The sequence below is a fragment of the Pelmatolapia mariae genome, linkage group LG5, assembly GCF_036321145.2.
Source record: "Pelmatolapia mariae isolate MD_Pm_ZW linkage group LG5, Pm_UMD_F_2, whole genome shotgun sequence".
NCBI lineage: Eukaryota > Metazoa > Chordata > Actinopteri > Cichliformes > Cichlidae > Pelmatolapia > Pelmatolapia mariae.
Genome location: NC_086231.1, coordinates 14,952,626 through 14,974,296, shown reverse-complemented (window position 1 = coordinate 14,974,296; position 21,671 = coordinate 14,952,626). Strand labels below are relative to the sequence as shown.

General features: G+C 40.4%; 1 protein-coding gene across 5 annotated transcripts; it reads left to right on the top strand.

The window, feature by feature from the left end:
• Nucleotides 1–1,129: 1,129 nt before the first annotated feature.
• ccdc66 (coiled-coil domain containing 66) lies at nucleotides 1,130–20,901 on the top strand. 5 transcript variants are annotated; one of them, XM_063473786.1, is made up of 22 exons: nucleotides 2,519–2,650; nucleotides 3,868–3,926; nucleotides 4,165–4,187; nucleotides 4,357–4,596; nucleotides 6,265–6,523; nucleotides 6,607–6,760; nucleotides 6,972–7,066; nucleotides 8,950–9,002; nucleotides 9,422–9,514; nucleotides 10,694–10,831; nucleotides 10,914–11,146; nucleotides 11,276–11,360; nucleotides 11,438–11,596; nucleotides 11,741–11,819; nucleotides 13,811–13,888; nucleotides 15,625–15,847; nucleotides 15,946–16,156; nucleotides 16,292–16,344; nucleotides 16,873–17,039; nucleotides 17,944–18,053; nucleotides 18,604–18,741; nucleotides 20,268–20,901. In XM_063473786.1, exons 1-21 carry the CDS (start codon nucleotides 2,640–2,642, stop codon nucleotides 18,700–18,702), a joined length of 2,622 nt encoding a protein of 873 aa, XP_063329856.1. In that variant the 5' UTR covers nucleotides 2,519–2,639; the 3' UTR covers nucleotides 18,703–18,741; nucleotides 20,268–20,901. The 5 variants fall into 5 exon arrangements, with proteins under 5 accessions (XP_063329858.1, XP_063329856.1, XP_063329855.1 ...); XM_063473785.1 differs by having other exon boundaries at nucleotides 20,184–20,901; XM_063473787.1 differs by having other exon boundaries at nucleotides 13,814–13,888; nucleotides 18,604–20,901.
• The last annotated feature ends 770 nt before the right edge of the window (nucleotides 20,902–21,671 follow it).

The window sequence follows — 21,671 nt, the reverse complement described above, 5'->3', positions numbered from 1 at the left end:
ACCAGAAATGTAATGATCAGAAAATTATATTAAGACCTGGAAACCTCGTCAGTCATCACTGAGGTTAGCTGACTGATGCCTGAGAAGAGGCTGTTAGCTGCTGGTTATGTAGAAATACATAGGAGCCACAGAAACCACCGCATCCTCTGCAGAAACGCCACAGAGCAGAAGTAAAGCGGATGAGTCGGTTTATTTACTAACACTGTCGCCATTTGTGGAGCACCAGCATCACACCCAGAAAAGCTACGACTAAACCCGGGCAAACCTTCATAAAATGCCAGGTAGCAATACCACCACCAACCCATCCCAGTATGCCACACTGGGCAGCCCATCTGACTCCATCAGCCTCCCTTAAAACCATATTTACCCCAGTCAAACTTTCAGGAACCCACCTATTGTTGGAAATCTTGTGACCGACACAGCCCCGTTTCCAGCGGTCAGAACCGGTGCTGATGTTACCTGCTATTGGCGTGGCTGTCTCCTACATATCCCGTTTGTAGAATCGGTACCATGTTAGTTAGCGTTAGCTGTCAGATTGGACAGCTTCTTGACCTTAGCCTGACAACATGCTAGCTAGCTAAGTCAGCCAGACTCGTTTTCAAACGGCTTAGAGTTAAAAATAAATCTTCCCGTTGTTTCATTTTCATGTCAGTGGTAAACCTCCTCTCTTCTTCAACTAATGCTCCGAGTGTCGGACTCTGACGGTAAACACTGGTCTGACTCTGCCGTTTGAGCAGCGGTGCATGCTAACGCTAGCGGCTAACATTACGCAGTCTCTCCGGTTAGAGAGGCACCGAGCTGTCACGATAGCTACTCACCTTCAGGAGCATCGAGTGGACGGGGAGCAGACTCCGCAGAGGTGTCGCTGGAGGTGCTTCAGAGACTGGAGAGGTTGATTAATGTCGCTCTACTGTAGCCAAACTCTTTAACGGCGAAGAAAAACATCCAGGAGGAGGCTAACGTCAGCCTGTTTGGATTCTACGGTTCATCTGCGTGACAATGGCGGCTTAGTGCCATCTTCAGGTCACAACGGGAATTGCAGTTTCTTACGACCCTACTCGCAAGCTGCAGCTTTTTTTTCGTTTACCAGGATTGTTAACCAAAACTCAACTTAAAGCTTTATCTGGGGAAGAAACATGAGGAATAATTCTTTTATAACTGCTGCAAGCCAAACGTCACCACTAGTCTGAGGTGTTTACATGAATTTCCAAATGGAGTGGCATACAGGAGGTAGGTTAGAGGGGCATATATGAATAGTTATTCAGAAATAAATCCAGTGCAGATAATTGATGTGGAACTTGTTTAAGTGGCATTCGCATTCTTACCTTACTTACTTAATATGCAAATCATATGCATTATATTATTTAATCATAAGTACATTTATATTTTAATATTTGGGGTTTTACTGGGCTTGAGAATCATGACAAATTATCTTTGTTTCCTGTTTTTTGTACTTTACATTTATGTGTTATGTAACTGTTATTTGAATATATTTGGTATACACAAGGTTAAAGACAACTTGTAAAAAACACATATTAATCAAGAAATCTCATTCAAGAAATAACTTAAACTTTTAAAAAAAGAAATACGAATAGTGAGTTCTTACAAAAACTTTGAAATGTCTTTAGTTTTGATCTCAATTGGTTTCAGTTTTCAAAACAAAAAATAATGAGTAGACATTGTTATTAAATTGGGACGTTTACATGACTGTTTTACAGTTATGTAAACTGTTGTCTGAACCTCTCAAACGCCTCTGGCAACAACAACAACAAGAGCAACAACAACAATAACAGTACAATAATACAATATGACTTAAATTCATTAATGATTAATTTAGGTCATAAATACTGATATTATTTAAACATAAACACTTAAAGAACTAACTGACTGCAGATGCTACACTAACAGTGTTGATAAAACTGCAATTAAAGTGGTATAAAAGAAGCTAAGATTTAAAAAAAAAATCATGATATGGGGTGGTTACGATGATGTAGTTATGTTCAGTAATTATGTTATGATACTGTAAGCGAAGTGGGGACATAAAAAAGCAAACAAAAAAGCTGTCCCAATATAAAGAACAAACCACGATATACATAAATATGAGTGACTTAAAAGGATGACTACATAAATTCGTCTCACTACAAACAACGCATTAATAATTGGAGGCTACCTTCAGAACCCCTTTGAAAAGTAAAAAAAAAATCAAGTCGATCACGGTGATCACTGTGACCCTCATTCACACAACATTTATACTGCCTCCTGGTAGGTGGTGGACCATTTAAAATACCTACTAGCTAATAGTAGTAATTAATCAACAAATAGAGGTAGCAAGCTGATGGGAAAAGGGCTTAATCGTTTGCCTAATTCCGAGTTACTTTAAATGCAACATCGTTTAAATCTTTCTAATGAAGACATGTGATTGGCTGTTAATTTTAAACATGATCAAGAATTAGCCAATCAGTGACACTTTTCTTGGTCGTCGCCAGCAACGAACGTACACTGTTTGTACATAGAGGAACTAGCAGTTTGGCCAGTCAGAGCCTGACAAAAGCGCTTTTATAAAGCTGTACGTCATGTGCTGAGTTTCCACATCTGGTTTTATACGGCCCTAGGTAGACGTGTAGCCGTCTTCTGTCGGCATGAATCTCGGGTGAGTCTTCCTTATAACGGTAACGGGAGCTAGCTTAGGCTAACACGGAGGCGAATGTGTCGCAGTGAAATGAAGGGGATTATTTTAGCTTAAAACCAAAGAGAATCAATACATAACATGACCCATTTTAAAAACATTACATTGCAGCAATAAAAAAGGGGAGGTCAACCCACAAAGGTCCCTATGAACCTGACTACAGCCCTTACAAACAACTCAGAAAATTTCACCGTGAGACTGGTGTGCACCAAAACATCTTAACATTGTATTGATTTACGGGCAGAAGGTTTGGAGCCCTAAGTATAGTCGAACAGTTAGTAGTTTGCTTCTGTACATCAGTTTTCAGCGTTTAATTGAGTTTTCCAGGTTTTGCATTAACGGTTTGGGAATTGCAGCCGTTTTTAGACACATTTTTATGTGCGCAAAATAAATTTGGCAAACTAACACAATTTTAAATACTTGGATGACAATCCCTTTCGTCACTTGAGATGCTCTGCAGACTTACTGCAGCCACCTTCAGTTTCTGCTAGTTTGTGGATTTCGCCTTCAGTTTGGTCTTCAGTAGCCGAAAAGCTTGCTCTATTGGGCTGAGATCAGGTGACTGACTTGGGCATTGTAGAATATCCAATTTCTTTGCCTCGATAAAATCTTGGATTGCTTTTTTGGTATGCTTTGGGTCATTATTCATTTGTACTGTGAAGCACAGTGTGATCAGTTCTGCAGCATTTGTCTGAATCAGCAGAGTAAAGCTTGGTACACTTCACAATTAATCCTACTACTTCTGTCAGCTCTCACATCATCACTATAAGATAAATAAGGATTATTTTTGAACTGTGAATATGTAAAGCTTCTGTAGTACAATTATAAAAAATATGGAGTGGAAATTGAGCATACACCAACCACTTAGACTAGATAATGAGACTTAAATGCAGTATCGATCTTTGCCCTGTACTGACTCATAACTAAGCAAATAAAATGTGATTGTGTGACGTTTCATAAATGGGACATTTAAGCGAAGAAAAACCATGACCCTCCTGTGGTAGGACAGTTGTTATTTGAGTGCTGTTTCAGTGATCCTGATCCCATATTTGGACTTGGACAAAACACACTTTGAAAAATGAAAGTAGAAACAGTTGGTTCTGTAGGTCCAGTACAGCTACAGTATAATTTTTGGTGTTTATTGTGTTTTTCTGTGCCCTAATCGATGTGTTTGTGAACAGGGACGGCCTGCTTTTTGAACTTGAAAATGGAAAACCCAAGTTGATTTTGCTCAGTCATGGTGAGACCGTTAAGCTTTTATAATCTACATTTTAATCTTCATTTTGGATGTGTAGAAAAATAATGTTTTTCCATCCAAATCTATCCATAGCTCTTTGAGTAATCCTGTTAACAAATGCACAGTTAGCAGTCAGTTAACCTTCCTGTTAAAGCTGTGTTTCGACACTGTGAAGATTACTTTATGTAAAATTCCTATTTTTGAAATTATACTTACTACTCCCATGCCTGTTCCACTGCAGGTGTTGATAAAAATCCAGCAAAGGTAGGACTCCAATTTAAAGTTGGGCTATTATATTCTCATGAAAGTGTGTTTATCCAAATACTTTTGGTGACATATTGTTTATGTTTCTAATAATCAGTAACAAATGCATGATGGTCTGTCGGCTTTATGACTGTTATAGTTTTGTCTGATCTGGTGTGTTTCCTCACAGCTGTCCTTCAGGCCTGGAGCAGCAAACATCCTCAGCTGCCAGCAGACCTCCTGTGTGTCAGATGTACAGGGGGAGGAGCGTCCACCCCGACAGCTGGCAATGAGGCACAGAGGGGCCAGGAGTAAGGCAGGAGGAGCAGGTGCATCTGTCACCTCCAATACTGAAGGGAAGAGTGCCAGCTTGACTTCAATGAAAACACATGATCATCATAAAGTTGGCGTCGTCAAAGCTGTGGCAAAGGTAAGGATCTGGTTTAGCATACCTGTAAATGTTTGGACACAGTTTCAAAAAAGCTTCTATGAAATAATAAAATGATAACATAACATTTTTTTATTTTTTATTTGTTCTTCTCCGACTTGGTCCCACTCACACATAAAATCCAAAGGCGAGTGAGCAGGATATTGTTAGTCTCACTTGCTTTCTGTTGAATCTGAAGTTCTTCAATGGTTTTTGTTCACATTTTTTACTGTTTTTCTTAATTGGCTGTTCTATTTATAGACATTTTTCCCAATTTGTATTGCTATTTATTCAGTCTCCTACTATATTTTTCTTTGTCTTTGATTTGTTAATATTGTAATTTCTTGCTTTACTTTTTTCACTTCAGTTGTTTTGAAGATAATTTTCTTCTTTTTTGTGATCTAAATGTGATCGATCTTCTTTTCTTCTTGTGCATCTAAAGACCACTTTCAGAATTCTCTGGAAGACCAGTTATGACCACTTGTGCCAATTTCCTTCTATAATTTAATCATGGACCTCAAACATGCACAGAGAGCAAACATCAACTTCTGTTTCAACCTGGCACAAATTTCGTGTGAGGGATCATTGCTGGGGACGAGAGTCCACAGTTTCCAAGCCAGAAGGCAGCCCATCGAGTGAAAAGCAAGACAAATTCACAGAATTTGTCTCCTGTGATGAGATTGTCAGCAGAGATTTCCGCTGAATGCTCTGTCAGATGTCCTGAGGCATCTGACAGAGAGCATTTGGTGGAAAGGGTTTGAACTGTGGTGCCATCATATGCTGGCACACAGCACATTAAAAACACAGCAGTTTTGGGAGGGGTTTTTGCCACACCAACACAATCTTTGCTCACCACCTGTCTCACTTTCCAGATATACTTTCCTGTGATTTTGTTTACTTCCTAAAAAAATTAAAATAAATTTCAAGGATCATTGCTTTGACACACTGGAGGAGATGCATTATAGCAGATAAAATGGGACTATTTCTTATAAATACTCATGTAAATATTTCTTATATACATATGTACGTGTTTTTCATGTTTTGTATTTTTGTTCTGTTGATGCACTACTGGTTTAGAGTTATTACTGTCTAGTTCAAATATTTTGAGGTTCTTTGGATTCTACCACTTATTTGGATGCAGGCAATGGGGGAAGCAGCCTTAGCAGAGATTCCTAGAAATTCATCTCCTACCTACTTCATCCAGCTCCTCTGGATGGGGAAACAAAGGCCCTTCTAAGCCTGCTGAGGGACACGATCTCTCCAGCATGTTGTGGGGTCATCTCCTAGTAGAAAACGCCTAAAACACCAGTTGCAAGTGTTGTTCTCGTTATATGCCTTAACCATGGGTTCTTTTGATGTGAAAGAGCAGCAGGTCTACTCTAAACTCTTCCTGAATGACTGAACATAGACCCATTTGTGCAGAAGTTAATTTGTACTGCTTGTATCTGCGATCTTTTTCATTCAGGCACTATCTGTAGGTCATCGTCAAAAGACCTACAGATACACTGGTAATTTAACAGTTTAACCTTAACACTTGGCTTTCTCTTCACCACAACAGACTGTCCATACTGTGCACTATTTATAAAATAGGGTATTGTAAGTTGCCTTAAATTTAAAATAACTCTGTAATTGTCTCCCCTCAACCATTGATTTTCTGTCTTTCTGCTGAAGGTGAAGTCAGACAGGCAGAAACACAGTATTACTCTTGGGTCCCTGAGAGCCGGTGAGAAAACGGGACAAGCGGGAAACACTAGGACTCGAGGAGCTGGAAAGGCAGGATTTAAAGACCCAGCAGCCAGTAGGGATGCAGCACTGAAGGACAGCATGGTGTGTCTGACCAGTGAGCAGCTGCAGCACATCCTCAGCACTGTCCAGACCTCCAACAACGTGCAGCACCCACCAGACGATGACAAGACTCAAGGAAGCAATGGTGGAGTGGTGCACTGAGAAGGATTGAAGCACAGAGTGAAGAGCAATTTAAAAAGTTCATGTTTTTTTTTTTCCCCCTTTCAGGAAATCAAACAAGCTCAAAATCTGGCTACTCACAGAATGAAGGAGGAGGAGGAGAGAATATGAAGGAGGAAGATAGAGGAGGAGGGGAGGGAGTAAAGAAAGGAGATGGAGAAGGAACAGATTCAATGGGAAGCTCACAACAGAAAGACAACAAGTGAGGAGCTTGTCACAGTTCTTGTAGCAAAATCAAATTCCTCATGATGCATACCTACTGTAGATGGCAGTCAGTGTATAGGACTCTGGAAACTTAGCTGACTCTTTAATTCAAGCATGAATATCATTAGACAACACGAATGTCACATCACTGTTACAGCAGATAAAAAAAAATCACGTTTTGAAGATGTTGTGATGATGCTGTTCTTCAGGTTGTCTGGAGGTATGTTCAGCTGGCTGGAAGAGCGACAGTCAGACAGCAAGGCAGCCATCGAAGCTAAGAAGGCTCAGTGGAAGAAAGAACTCGGTACGTACAGTTACTCACACACACGCAGGCATTTTAAACCAGTAATCCTCATGTATATTAAGAATGGTGACAGTTCTACCAGAGAGTTTGAGCATCATTGTATGGCTCTGATAAACCTGCTGAACAGCAAAGAGCAAACACAGTAAGAGTTTAGTTATTGTTTTATCTTATATTGTCTTTACTCACCTCAGCCTGAAATCAAGCCTCAGTTGATGTTAAAAAATCAGAATGAGGAAAAATGTCAGTCACTTTGCAATGCTGGTTTTGCTATTTATGAAACAGCAGAGAGGCGTACTACGAAGCAATTAGACACAGCTGTAATTTCTTTTTAAGAGATGACCATTAATATGATGATGGTTATCACTTTCTGCTGCACATTAACGGGGGTGTTTTGCTTGTCATTTCACTTTTCTTCTGCACGTAATTGATCGTTCTGCTTACTTAAGAATCAGAGGAATGGGCAATAGACAAACATAAGGAATGTAAAATAATGACACAGCAAAGGACAACACAGGTGCTGCATGTAAGGCAAGTGAGCAATGCTGCAGAAAATCATTACGTGCACTTCTTGTGTGCACATTAGAGCTCTGAGACTTTAAACTTGATCCATTTACATGTCGTTTTATAATCAGTCGCTTCAGAACTCTTCAGACTCTGTGCCACAGCCTATTTACAAATGTGCCTTTAGTTTGTGGACACATGACTCTTTGTTGTATTTGCTATGATGTCAGAAGTGTAAAAAAAAGAAAAAAGAATTGGCAGCAGATTAGAGTAAAGTATGAAATTATATTTATGCATTTTCTGCTTTAGAAACTGAATTCTTGAGAAAATATAATACGAACAGTTTGTCCTGCAGTAACTTTGCAGCAAGGCTTGCTTCAGTGGTGTCAGTAAAATATGGCTCCACAGGTTGCATGTATAAAATATATTCTGTCTGTAGAGAATGTAAAATGCATTTTGAGCATGCTGTCATTAAAGGAAGTTTATTTTAAATTGGATTGTGTTATATATTCAACATAAGTTACTCTGGTCTTATCAGGTAAAAAGAAAGCCACTTTCATAGCCTGAAAAATGTAAATTTAGTGTTTACACACCTCACTGATGTATGATTTTTACTTATTAGTTAGACCATCTGGATTTTCAGCACAAGTGTTTAGATTTACTCTGAACTATGAGGGGAAAACATCCAGCAAGAGGTCAGAAGCCAGACAGGATAGATTTCATTTAATCAGTCCCTTTTTTGCTGAACAGAGAATCTGCTCCAACCTATTGGTACCACAAACCAAAGTGCAAAATGTAGTCTGTAGTACCAAGTCTGCAGATGCTCAGTCAGAAACAACAACCTGACTCCATGGAGCCTAACTTGCCTTGTGTCAACAGTCCTAGCTTCTGCTGGTGGTGTAATGTTCAGGGGAATGTTTCCTTGGCACACTTTGAGTCCATTAATACCAACTGCTCATGATGTGAACACCACAGGCTCTCTGACTGTTGTTGATGACCATTTCTTTATATGGTCACAATTTAACGGTTCCAAGAGCACAATTACACCAGAGTGTGCATAATGAGTACTCGATGTTAAAACCTTTGTAGTGTTATTTAAGTAAGATTTTGACTTTGACTTAAGACTCTGAGTACTACTTTTCAACACTTTTGAAAAACAGTTTTTTTGTTTTGTTTTCCAAAATCAGTGTTTAACCTTGTGATGTTTATTTTAATTTATAGGTAACCTGAAATGACATACTGATAGGTCAACACTGACAATGACTCCTATGGTTATCAAACTGTCAAACTGGTTTCATTAGACAGTGAGTGCTTAATCAAAGTAATACTGTGTGTGTGTGTGTGTGTGTGTGTGTGTGTGTGTGTGTGTGTGTGTGTGTTAGATGAACAGGTGGCCCTAAAGCAGCAGCAACATTCAGCACCCAGCAGACTGCAGGTACAGTGCATATTTCACCTCTGAGTTCCTGCGTCTCTTTCTTTCTTTTTTTTTAATAATTAAACTGCTGATTTAAAAATTTACCAACTGTTCCAAAAATATAAAAGTAGAACTTTTACAACTAGAACTACAAGCTGAATTGTGTTAAGTAATGCTCAAGAATTAGTTGGAATGGATGAATTGATTTAGGAAAGTGGGCTTGACTCTTAGAATAGCCAAAATGTGCAAAATTGACTTATTTGCATCATACTTTATTCAGTATGAAGCTGTCACCCTCTACTGTCAGTTAAGAAGAATACAGGCTTATGCAGGACGTGATTGGACTCTGGGTTGATATATTTTATTTTATTTTATTTTATTTTATTTTATTTTATTTGTAGCATGTGTAAAAGCCTTTTGTGTATTTGTGTGTTTTTCAGACTGAGGAGGACACACAGAGTGTGTTATCAGTGCAGAGCTCGATCGGCCACAAACAGCAGCCGCCAGCCATCAGATCCAGCCTCAGACTCGGGGTAATAAAAGTACTTTTAATACACAGATAAAATCAACACTGAGGTTGGAGCAGCCATGCAATAGCTTTTTTTCATTTCTTCACACCATCACACTTTTTCTGATGTAAGAACACCAACTTTCCATTCTGTCCTCAGCAAGACTAAACATCAGTTAAATTTGTAACTAACAGAAAAAGTATATTTAATCAATTATCAGTAATTTTTTATTTATATTAGATTGGGTGGATTGGTCTTATTGGCTACTTTATTTTCTTATGATCCTATGCATCTTACAAAATGTGTTTTATTACTTGATGCATGTGGTGGGTTACAGTTAGATATCTTATCTCTAGAGATTATCTCTAGAGCTAGATGTCTATCTAATGTGATGTAAAACACAAGAATACAACCACACGGGTTATTATGCTTGTACTTGTCCATTACAGGTTAAAACATGACTATGATTACCTCCAGTCTAAATCAGACACTGGTGACTAAATAATTGCAAAAAACATGGAAAATAAAAATATATTCTGTTGGTTTATTTTACTCAAGTCTTTTAATTGTATATTTAGTTTTTTCTTACTTAGTAATTGTGTATTACACAGATTTTTGTTTTTATTTTATTGTATTTAGTTCTTAGCTCTTTTTCAGTTTTTTTGTCATTTTGCTTCAATAATAGCTGTTTTATTTCATTACTGGTTGTTTCCTGTTTTAGCCGCTGGAACAAGAACTTTTGGGATAGATAAAACATGTTCCATCTCAGACGAAGTATTTATCTGCTTTTTTTTTCTTATACCTTACTCTTTAAGAGTAAAGTAAAAGAGTAAAGTGCAGTTGAAGATTTTTAGAACATTTTCAATAACATAACTTTCCCTAAGTTGTTGTTATTTGCCTTTTAATCCCTCTCTAACTTATAGTACAAAAAATGTCGCTTTCATTGCAGTTTTTTTTCATATCACACTGGGAGAGTGAAGGGGAAAAGATTTATTGAATCTGATATTTCTCTCAAGTGTTGTTTATCTATACAGTTCAGGGTTATTCATTTCAGAACTGCTGCTGACTGAATTCGAGCATATTTTTTGTGTGTGTGTGTCTGTGTGTTTAAAATTTACTTACAACAAAACTTAACTGTGATCTTAAGGATGTGTTTAGGCAACAAAAAATATGAATTAAAATTAAATCCTTGCATCTCTGTAGGAGGTCACTCCGATGGAGGAGGAGATGCTAAGTGTGGAGAGGAGAGAAGAGCAGAGGAGGTGCTGGTTGGAGGAGCTGGACCGTCAGAGAGAGGAGATGACTGAGCGCAGGAGACGAGAGAAAGTGCTGCAGAGTCAGGTACAGCGGGGACACGGCACAGACCAGGCAGGTTTGAGAGGTCAAAGTTGTCCCCCTGAGTCTGGTGTTGTTGTGTCTGCAGGCGGAGGACCACGAGCTCTGGGCTACACATTTTGACTCGCTGCAGAGGAGGCCGCCTGTCCAGCCTGCAGCTTCATCAGCGCTGCCACCGGCTCAGTTCAGCAGCTCTGAACGGGGAGAGTGGGAGCCCTTGTCAAGCCTTTCCCTCATCTGGGATGCTACGAGCAGCTGTGGAGCAGACAGTGTCGCAGGAAACAGTGTGGATACAACCCGTGGGTACCCAACCAGGGCCAGGTGGGAAGGAACGTCTCGTCAAATATTTAAGAGACTCTTTGTACACGATCCATGGTGACTTATTTGAGATGAGCTGCAGATGTATAAGTGTATATATTTAGTTTTTTTGTTTTCATGTCGTACGTACAGCTATCTGAGGACCATGACCTCCCTGTTGGATCCTGCCCAGATAGAGGAGAGAGAGCGGAGGAGGCTCAAACAGCTTGAACAGCAGGTAGGAGGAGGCACAGAGAAGAGATCAGTAAATGTTTTTCTCACCAAGATTCCCTAAACTTTATCTTTTCCTACCAGCGAGCTATCGAAGCCCAAGTGGAGGAGCGTCGTCTGCAAAGGGAACGAGAGGAGGCGAAGAGGAGACAGGAGGAGGAGGAAGAAGAGAGGAGGGTGGTGCTGGAAAGGGAAATGCTGCAGAGACAGTATGAGATGGACACACTGAAGGAGAGGGAAAAGGTCCAAGACAGACTCTTATACAGAAACATTTACGTAAACTCTCTGCACTCCTTTATTTCTCATATTTTCTGTTAAACATTTTCTGATGAGGATGAAGCTAACTGTACTTATCTGAAACTGTATCATTGTGTTCTTCATCTTCAGGAGCAATCGATCAATCAGGAGGAGCAGCTAAAAAAAAGCAGCCATGATGGCAGATTGCATCAGGAACTGGAGTCCAACGGTCAGTAAGACTTATGCAGCGTCTTTGCACTTTAGATCTGAAAATATGCACCAAAAGCATATTTTTCACTCTGCCTGCTCAGTAATGAATCAATGCTTTAAAGCACGGGATTCAACCACATGGTAATGCTGCTAAAAATATAGAGTCTGGGTCCAAACATACATATCTTTTATTCTACTGAGTGGCAGAAGTACAGAACGTGGCCTCAGAAATAGTTTGCAGAGTAAATCAATGCCAAACAGTAGATCAAACCACTGTGAGGATTATGGAGAGAGTCATTTTTTAAAAACTTGAAATGTAATCCACTTCTGCCATGAACCAAAACTGTTGCCGAGAGACTGATAAACAGCAACGAAAGTGATTTCCACCCACAGGAATTAGTTTCATTAGTACCCTACCAAGGAACCAACTAGGGCTGGGCGACATATCGAGTTTTTTAAAAATATCGATATATTTTCATACGAGATATAAGATGTGACAGTATCGTTTATATCGATATAGTATATGTTACGTTATAATTATACTTGTGGAGCCGCAAGTTCGCCTCTCTTTCGTCCACTTTTGTCTCTAAGCAACGTTACTGGGCCTCGCCTCTCCTTCACTGAACACAACTCCCCCTCCCCCATAGCTTCACCTGCAGGCAACGACAAGATGAACACGGCAAATCTCCGTTAACGAGTTACCGCGGATCGCCCCGTGCGTGGGGCTGGACGGCGTCAACGTGTTAGCGAGCTAAGCGCGCTAACGTCTGTGAAGGTTCTCAGTCATCCAGGTCATCGTAGTCAAAGGAGTTTGCAAAGAAAAGCGTCTGGACTTCTTTAAGTTGCTTGAAGACGTTTCACCTCTCATCCGAGAAGCTTCTTCAGTTCTAAGGTCAAATGGCCGAGAGTCCCAGATTTAAACCCAGATTTAAGCGCGCTAACGAGCTAACCGCGCTAACGACATGCAGCCCACAGGGGGTGCATGACCTAAAATCCTTTCATTTTCTCAAAAATCGACAGTGCGCCTTATGTATGAGTTCTGGTTGTGCTTACTGACCGCGAACCGATTTTATGAGGTACACGGCGCTCAGCAATCTGTCAAAAAATGTTTTAGTACGACTTTGGTAAGCTACGGAGCTGACAATCCGCTTGATGGATTGTCGCAGCATTACGGCTACCGTAGTCTGGAGCCTCGCGGAGTGATACGTACTGTGCTTCAACGTAATATTACCGGATTGTGTGTGTATAAGGGCCATAAATGGCACCTGTTAAGAGACACGGTTACAAAGAGGATTTCAAACTCCAGGCTGTCAGTCACGCAGTAGAACTTGGGAACAGAGCTGCTGTGAAATCTGTCTTTGTTATTATATTACGTTTCTCCCACAAAACGCTACGTCCAGATAAACAGATTCAACTTTTGGAGATTTACTTTCCTGGATGATTGAGAATGCATCAAGACTTTGTTATTATGCTCAGCATCTTTTAGTTTACATTTTGACTGCACAATTGTGAGCTATTTGTTATGCACAAAAACAACATAGTTTTCTTTTATTTATGGAGCACTATTATTTAATAAATGCTGATAATTTATTGTTGAGTAATTTCTTCATGTACATCTACGCTGTATGTTAAAGTGCCTGTGTGACATCTGGAACACAGCTTTGACTAAGAACTCTCTTTTTGTTCTTACCTTATGGCTTTAAAAAAAAATATCGAGATATATATCGTATATCACCATCCAGCTAAAAAATATCGAGATATGAATTTTGGGTCATATCGCCCAGCCCTAGAACCAACTCAGTGTGCTCATTCGTGTTTAATGTTTTCTGCTTTCTGACAGAAGAGAGCGTTTCACTCCCAAACTGTTTATTAAACACACCTGCTTCAGGATTTGCTCCCCCCTGTGTAGCACTGGTGACAGCTGATTAAAATAAATTGAGGTGCAGAAGATGTTGAAGTAAACATGTTTGTAATAATCAGCTCTGTGTGTGTGTCTGTTTGTGTTTTCAGCAGTTACCAGGCAGGCTGAAGATTTGGAGGACACCAGCACTTCGGTTTCCTCTTACAAAGACGCTGCTGTACAGACAGGTAACGTATCTAATGCTACTACACCCACTTACACTGCTGTTGTGGGAGACAGTATGTCTGCGTCTCTCAAGTCTATCTGCACTGAGCCACTAAAAAAAATCTGTTTCCATGTTTGTGAGATTGAAATGTTTCAGTGCAGCATCAGGGTGGAGTAAAAAGAGCTTTGAGTCCTCAATTAGAGCAGAAAATGCACTGTAACTACCAGTTTACTTTCTAGTTTATGACTAAATTAGCAAGATTTAATTAAAGTTGACCCATTCTGCCCATTTTCAGATTTTTCTCTCTAGAGAAGCTTTGCATGATGTACAGTTATAAAAAAGTTCCTTTTTATCCTTTACTGAGCCTTGGTGCAGCTCCTGAGGTTGATCCTCTGTCTAAAACAGAATGTTTTAGCTCATCTCCTTTTTAAGACCTTTAGGCTCCCCATTGCCGAACGGTTTGAACAGCAAGCAAATTTGGCTTCTGTGGTCACTAGGGATGGGTATCGTTTAGGTTTTATCCGATATCGGTGCCAAACCGGTACTTTTGAAACGGTGCCGGTGCTTAAACGGTGCTCAAACCGGTGCTTAAAGAATGGAGAACACAAAATTGGTCCAAAAACCTCTCATGTTTAGCTGTTTTTTTTGTAAAAAGATAACAATGTTAGCCTTTTCTTCAGCTATAGGGCATATATGGTATCACTCTTGGCTGGAAGCAGTACTTAAACAATGGAAAAAACACAAACTTTGTTCAAAAACCTCTCATGTTTAACTGTTTTCCACTTTTTCTTTGGTCATTTTAGCCTTTTTGGCCAGGGTGAAGGGAGTATCTGCCATCAAACAAGAAGACAGCCGCATGTAACTACGACGGTGTTTGCTAGTTCACCTTACATGCATCAATTTAATAACGTGGTTAGCCTACTCAACGTAAATTACACACGAACAACATTAAGCTACTCACGCAGAGAATTAAGCTACTCACTGCCATCATCATCCATCATCATTTCTGCTACACTTGCAGGGCTAGGGGCCAGGACTCTACTCTTTGAGTTTTTGGGGGATGTTGCTAACTCCAGGTCCGATAACAGGCACCACACCCGAAGAAGATGTGCTCGGTGTGAGGTCTCGCAGCAAGCTATCAAATATGGTGCATTTCTCGGCTTTAAAAAAAACCCGCTATGCGTCGCCAGGTGTTTCATCGGATTCGAGGTGTTACCTCCTTTGACAGTATCACAGTATCACCTTAAAGCACTTGTTGCAGGCTGCTGAGTTTGCATATTTTGCTGTGAAGTACAGCCAGACTTTTGACCGCTTCATCTTGGGCGTTTTTAATCTGTAGCTCTGCTCTAAAAGAACGTACGTACCTGGGCCCGCCTACTATCCTCGGAAACGTAAAATGATTGGCTAGAATTGGCTCAGGAAAAAAAAAAAAAGCACCGAAATAAAGCACCGAAATGTGCGCTGTTTTTCTACAAGATAAATGACTATAAGTGAAGAGGCTCTCTGTGAATATATTAATAAAGTTGTAGCAGTGTCATCTTTACCTCTTAGGTCCTACAAACTTGACTCAAAATCTGTTTAAATGATTCTCGATTTTTTTTCTTTGTTTTTGCTTTCATTGTGTGAAGGAGCAATATTTCTAGAAAGCTGCTCATTATTTCCTGTACAGTACAAATCATTTTTTTGGTTCAGCCCTATTTAATATTTGCTGAAAGGCCTCACGTCTGTATGTTTTTGTTTATCCCTCTCTTTGTGCAGAAGCTGCTCCTTCTCTGCCGCTCAGAGCTCAGACTCCAGATGTCTCAGTGCAGCCTCCTCCATCTCTGCCCACTGCTGCTCCTCCTCCAAACAGCAGGAGCAGAGCGTTGAGAACAGGGAAGGAGAACATTTGTCTGCCAGCAGGAGGAGACCCATATGAGCCGTTTGCCAGGACAGAGAAGAGCAGGAGGGACAAGAGGAGACCTGAGTGGAACACGCAGAGGTAGAAACTCCTAGACCATCGCACTCTAGTACATCTGAAACACAGGGATTGTATTGATATCATTTTAAAAATCTCTCCCTATCCATGCTCTGCTTCAGGCCAAACCGTCGATTCGTTCCAGCCTCGGAGCGTTACCCGGCTGCTCTGCAGAGGAACAGACAGGAGAGTCGACTAAAGAGGCAAGCTGAGCTCCTCGCTCTGCAGGAGAGAACCTGTCTGCCAAGGACTGACCCTCCTCTTCCTCCTCCACCCCAGGAGCTTCGCCTGTGCCCCGACATCATGCAAACCAGAACCAGTCCCACCAGGAAGGTAGGCCCCCCCCTCATACCAGCTTCTTAAAAATGAAAACTTTTGTTACTTCTAGTTTTCTCTGCTGGCTGGAGGTCATTTGTAACCCTCCCAGCTGCAGGTGGATGTGTGTGTTGATGACTGCTACTGTTTCAGGTGGAAACCAACTCCAGAGGGCACATCATCTCCACAGGCTTAAACACTGAAAGGTGAGCAGCGGACAGTAGACACCAATCAGAAGGTTTTAATATTCAAACAGATTCTGAAAGTTTTTTATTTTTTTAGGAGGATTAAAAATTTCAGAAAAAAAAGTTTGTGCAGTCTGTAACCAGAAAGCCTAATTTTTATTAATTAATCCAGCAGCTGTGCATGGTGGGGTTGGGACTCCCTCTTCAAAACTGTGTGGCCACAAACAACTGTGTGTCAAAACAAAATGAGACTTTGTTGTAGATTTTTATTGAGACTTGGATGTCAGTGTTCTGTGTATTTTAATACACAAAATGATAAAAACTTACCTGCAAACTCACTCTTTAACGTAAACTGAAAAATAAGACTAACTAAATTGAATAAACTAATAGAACAAATGGAAAACTATATTAACTTTGGTCAGCCCACAATTAAAATCATTATAAAATTGTATTTTCAGCCAGTTTTCAGGTAGTTTGGTTGTGCATTTTATTCTAGACTAAAAAATAAAAAAATGGAGGGCTTTTTCATGTTTTTGTTTTGTCCTCCAGAGGGCGCTCTCCTCCTGTCCCTGCAGTCAAACACAGAGCGCAGAGTCAGCATGCCTCCAATACTCTTCCTCTTGTCTTGGAGTTCATTCCTTACGTCAGGACTGATGAAGTCTTCAACCTGGACCCTCTGGAGCCCGCTGACACTCCTCCACCCCTCACACACTCAGGTTAGACGCACCAACCTAGATTTAATGATCCCCAAATTTTTCAAGTTCCAGCCTCGCCATTGACACAAATTCTACGATACAGTAGAGAAAATGATTTGGGTTTGAATAGTCACAACAAAAACTAGATGCTTATTCAAGTTTAAGCCTTCATGTAAGTACAGTATTGTTACACGATGGAGTAACATAATTGTATCTGCTTGTCCAGAGTTTTATCCCACAAGTCCCCAAAACATTGAAAACCAATCAATTAATTGCCTGACAGAAGAAATCTTGGATAATTCTCTTTTCTTACTCTTAGAATCACCAGAATTTACAAAATGGGCTCAATGTTTCTATCAGTGTGACCTGAAAATAGTGAATGAGCTCATGAACTCATCAGGAAAGTGTTTACTGAGGTCATAGCTGAGGGTCATTTCGCCACAGACTTCTACATAATCTTTATATTACCAAAGGTATCACCTCTGGTGGCCATTAAAAAAAATATTCAGGATTATTCTGACCCTGAAAGCTGGGTCCATTTTGTATCCTCAGAACTTCCAGCACTCCTGTTTTTTCCCAAAATTTAAAGCACCTCCTGAACGACTCCCATTTTTCCAGTTTCTTTCTCCCAGAGATGTTCATGTACCTACACGTTTTACTATGAATAGTCAGAGTACATGCATCAGTTTTATTTTTCATCTAATGTCACTTTGAAAGTCTTTGCACAGAAACAGATAAATCTTTATTTCTTTTTCTTAGACAATCATGATAACTACCTGATCTTTAGTTGGATAAAACAATCCATTTGGTCACCTCTGGGAGTAACTTAAACTTGTAAACAGCGGCGCATAAATGCAGAGAAAAACCTCTGAGCATGTTACTGTGCATCAGTTTGCATCTAAATAAATGTTCTCTCCTGTTATAGGAGCGCCTCCTCCATCACATCGAGACCCCCTCCTCCACCCAGAGCTGCTTCGTAACACCCACACACACCGACAGCAGGAGATCCTCAGAGGCCTGGCTCAGCTCCGCCAGGTAACACACACAAGAAAAGCCACACACAAGGTGTCCTTACAGAGAAAACCCTAACAATCAAACAACCCGCTGTGAGCAAGCGCTTGGCAACAATGGGAAGTAAAAACTCCCTTTTAGCAGGAATAAACCTAAAGAACCAAGCTCAGGGAGGGGCCAGCCATCTGCTGGTAGGGGGTTGGGGGAGGGAGACAGGACAAAAGACACACTGTGGAAGAGAGCCAGGAAGTAATCATTCTCCGACTTAGTTATGTCAGGTTCATCATACATTATTAATTACTAATAATGTATGATGACCCTGAAACCAGGGTTAGCAGATAAAGTCTGCTGTCTTTATCTGCTGATTCTCCTGAAGTCTTGTTACAGAGTCTGTTACAGAGTTTCCGCCAGTGTATTACAAACCCAGCTGTCTGCCGCTCTCCTCTTTTCAGTAAATTCAGTTGCCTAAAAATGAGCAGAATAGTTTCCCCGTCACGTCTGAGTTGATCCACATGAAGACGATGATGAGTGATGAGCATCCTCACCTGTACAAACTGTGTTTGTGTGCTCTCAGGGTTTGTTACTGAAGCAGCGGGAGCTAGAGTCAGATCTGAATCCTTCCCGGAAGCGTCGCGACGAGCACCGGATTCCCTCAACATCACACCGCACGTGACCTCCAACCTGTGTCAACTAAAAACCTCAGCACTCTCATGTGAGTGCATTTATTTTGATACTACAGAGTCCTTTAGACTTGATGACCTCAGGAGGTCCGACCCTCGAGGGGACAGATGATCAGCGTACTAAAATGTCACAAATCAGCAGTACTCCCCTGGATCTATGACGAGGAGATAGACAGTTTAGTTTAACAGTGAAACAGTAACAATCTAACAGTGGGTTCAAGCAGATTAACCCCTGAATGAGTCACTGAGTGTAATTCTCCATAAACTCTTCTTCCCACTGCACAAAAGGGAAGAGTAAATATTCCAGAGATGGTTGTAGCTCTCATGAGCTGCTCAATTATAGAAAAACCCAAATTAAATCATTATTTTTCTTAATGTTGAATTTATTTAACATTGGGGACACAGCGATGTTTAAATTCTCTTAAAGCTGAAAGCTGAAATTGCAACGTTGCTTGTCTACCAGCAGGATTCTTGAAAACGTTCTGGATGGATAGGCATACAAAGTTTGCCCTTTTCTTGGGGGTCATTCTAAACCAGGGAATTTTTTTTTTTCCCTGGTTTAGAATCGTCCTTAAAAAATTCCTTTTAAAAAAAGAAGAAGCCAGGAGATGGAGTACTGAACTACAGGTGTCATGTTTTAAGCAAAAAAAAGCACAATAGTAATAAAACAGAGTTAAGACAAATGTTCATGCTGCATAAAAGCTGAACTGGTGTGAATATGTCAGAGTAAACTCATCCCTCAGAGCTGCAGAGGGGAGTAGTCCACGAGTCGGACGCCGCGGTGGCTGAAGCTCAGAGCTAAAGACTCTGACGAGAAACTGACCGTCCAGCGCTCTGCAGGTGTACTTGAATGCGACAGTGGACCAGTGATGTGGACGTGGGCACTGAGCAGATATGAAAGTCTGATGATAATCGTTTATCTCTCTGTTCAGCTAAGAATCATAGCTAAAGATGAAATCCTTTGTAATATCGAGGCCCCGCCTACAGACCACCAACAAGGGGTGGCCATAGACTGTATATAAAAGATGGACATAGCCACTGTGACATCACCCATTTGTTAGCTGATGCTTTTGAAACTAGGGATTGCAGATGAGGTGTGGATGTAACTAAAATGCTCGTAGGATAGTGACATGTCAATCACACCCGCCTTAAAAAAACTGATTTGATTCTGACCATAAACATGCAGTCTTCAGTTTCAGTTATATTTTTAATTACTTAAGGTTGGTGCTCAACATGACTTTTAGACATTTTTACATTTAGTTCTACTTAAAATACTCGAAGCTTTTACTTGCCCTAAAGAAGATTCTTTATTAACAGGTTGCTAACAAGACGACAGAAGCTGTCGGGGAACATTAAGTCTAATCAAGCCAAACACAGGAGCTCAGTGGTCACGCCCCTAAAGTCATGTAACTGTAGTGTAGTCTGTTTTGAGTTTAACAGTAAAATTAGTGAATTTTACTCGTCTTTCCCACAGAGCCTGTTATCTGCAATAATCAAAACCCGAGCTGTATCAATGCCAGCTTCTGTACTGATCTACTGTGTTGGTTTCACCTCTCAGACCTGGATGTCCATCTTTTACATACAACTCATCTCTGCTGAGGTTGGTGGTTGAGTTTCATAGTGGGTAACGTGGGGAGCTGATTTTGGAACAAGACGGCAGAATGAGGTGACGTATATCATCCTGTGGCTTGAGTTTATTTTTGCTGTGTTTTTCGTTCGTTCCTCACCAGTCCAATGGTATTAAATGAGTTAAAGTTAAAAATCTGTCCCTTTTCAATGAGGGAGGCTGTTAGATTTCACAGCCCGATGGGAAAATTAATCAAATTTTAGTGGCTAAAACTTCAAATATGAGGTTTTCTCTAAGAGACGCAAAAGTTAATTCAAACAGACAGCACTGAAACTGAAATGCCTCCTCCAAACGGGAAGTCTTTCTCCTGCTGCTCACTGGCTGAGTTTCTTGGTGAATCCCTTTACATGAGGAACGTATTTTAATGTCTTTAAATGCACTTTTTTTATAAGAACGACACGGTATCTGACAACTGTTGAGTTTTTCCATTTTTTTCCTGCAGAGAAGTGAGGAACAAATGTTTCTTTATTTTCTGCTGCCTAAGAAGCTCTGTGTTTCTGTGTGATTTTCATTGTGCTGATGTATTTTTTTTTAATTTATTTTAAATGTAATAAATGTTTGGAGACCTGTGGTTTATACTGACTTTCATTTCTTTTATGCATAGTTAGTTAAAACGTGCTGACACCAGTTCATTCTGGTCAGATTTATTTTTGTTCTGGTTTGGTTCCCTGGTTCTGAGACAGTTTCACATAATGAGGTAAGTGTATGTACAGTAATCCCTGTGAGCCAGAAGCTCAGGCTGGAGAGTACTGTGAAGAGTTTCAGGCAGTAACAGTGAGGGGATATCTCTAATAATATGGGTCATCTCCAACACACAGCCCCACCTACCCTCAGTTTGTGAGGGCCAGCCAATCAGGAGAAAGCTGGTTTAAAGGCAGAGTAGCTAACAACTTGTTTCACATAGTGGATAAACTGAGTTCCTGGAGGATGAAGGACCCACGCACTCGCCCGACCTAAATCCAGTAAAACGCCTCTGGGAAATGATCCCAAAAAAATGATTCGGTTCATCTGCATGTAGCATTTTCAGTTCACCATTCACAGACACTTTTATATACAAAAACACTTTTTTATACAAACCATTTTAAGGTGCTGCGATGACATTTCAGCCTGCTGCATTTTTTCCACTTTGATTTTCGCAGTGTCTTTGAATTCAGCCTCTGTAGGTTTTTCATTTTCATTTCCACCAAACGATGTGGCATCCTTTTATTCTTAACAGATCACCCACTCCGTGTCAGTAATGTTATCCAGCATGATTTCTTTTTCCATTGAAATTCGACATACTTTCAAAGTGTTCCTTTCATTTTTTTTGATCAGTGTACTATTTTCTTCTAGTTG

Bases quoted from the DNA above. Each gene is read 5' to 3' on its own strand.
- ccdc66 (XM_063473786.1), top strand. The intron at 11,820-13,810 runs GTCAGTAAGACT...TTGTGTTTTCAG, and splicing joins TCAGGAACTGGAGTCCAACG to CAGTTACCAGGCAGGCTGAA. The intron at 16,345-16,872 runs GTGAGCAGCGGA...TTTGTCCTCCAG, and splicing joins ACAGGCTTAAACACTGAAAG to AGGGCGCTCTCCTCCTGTCC.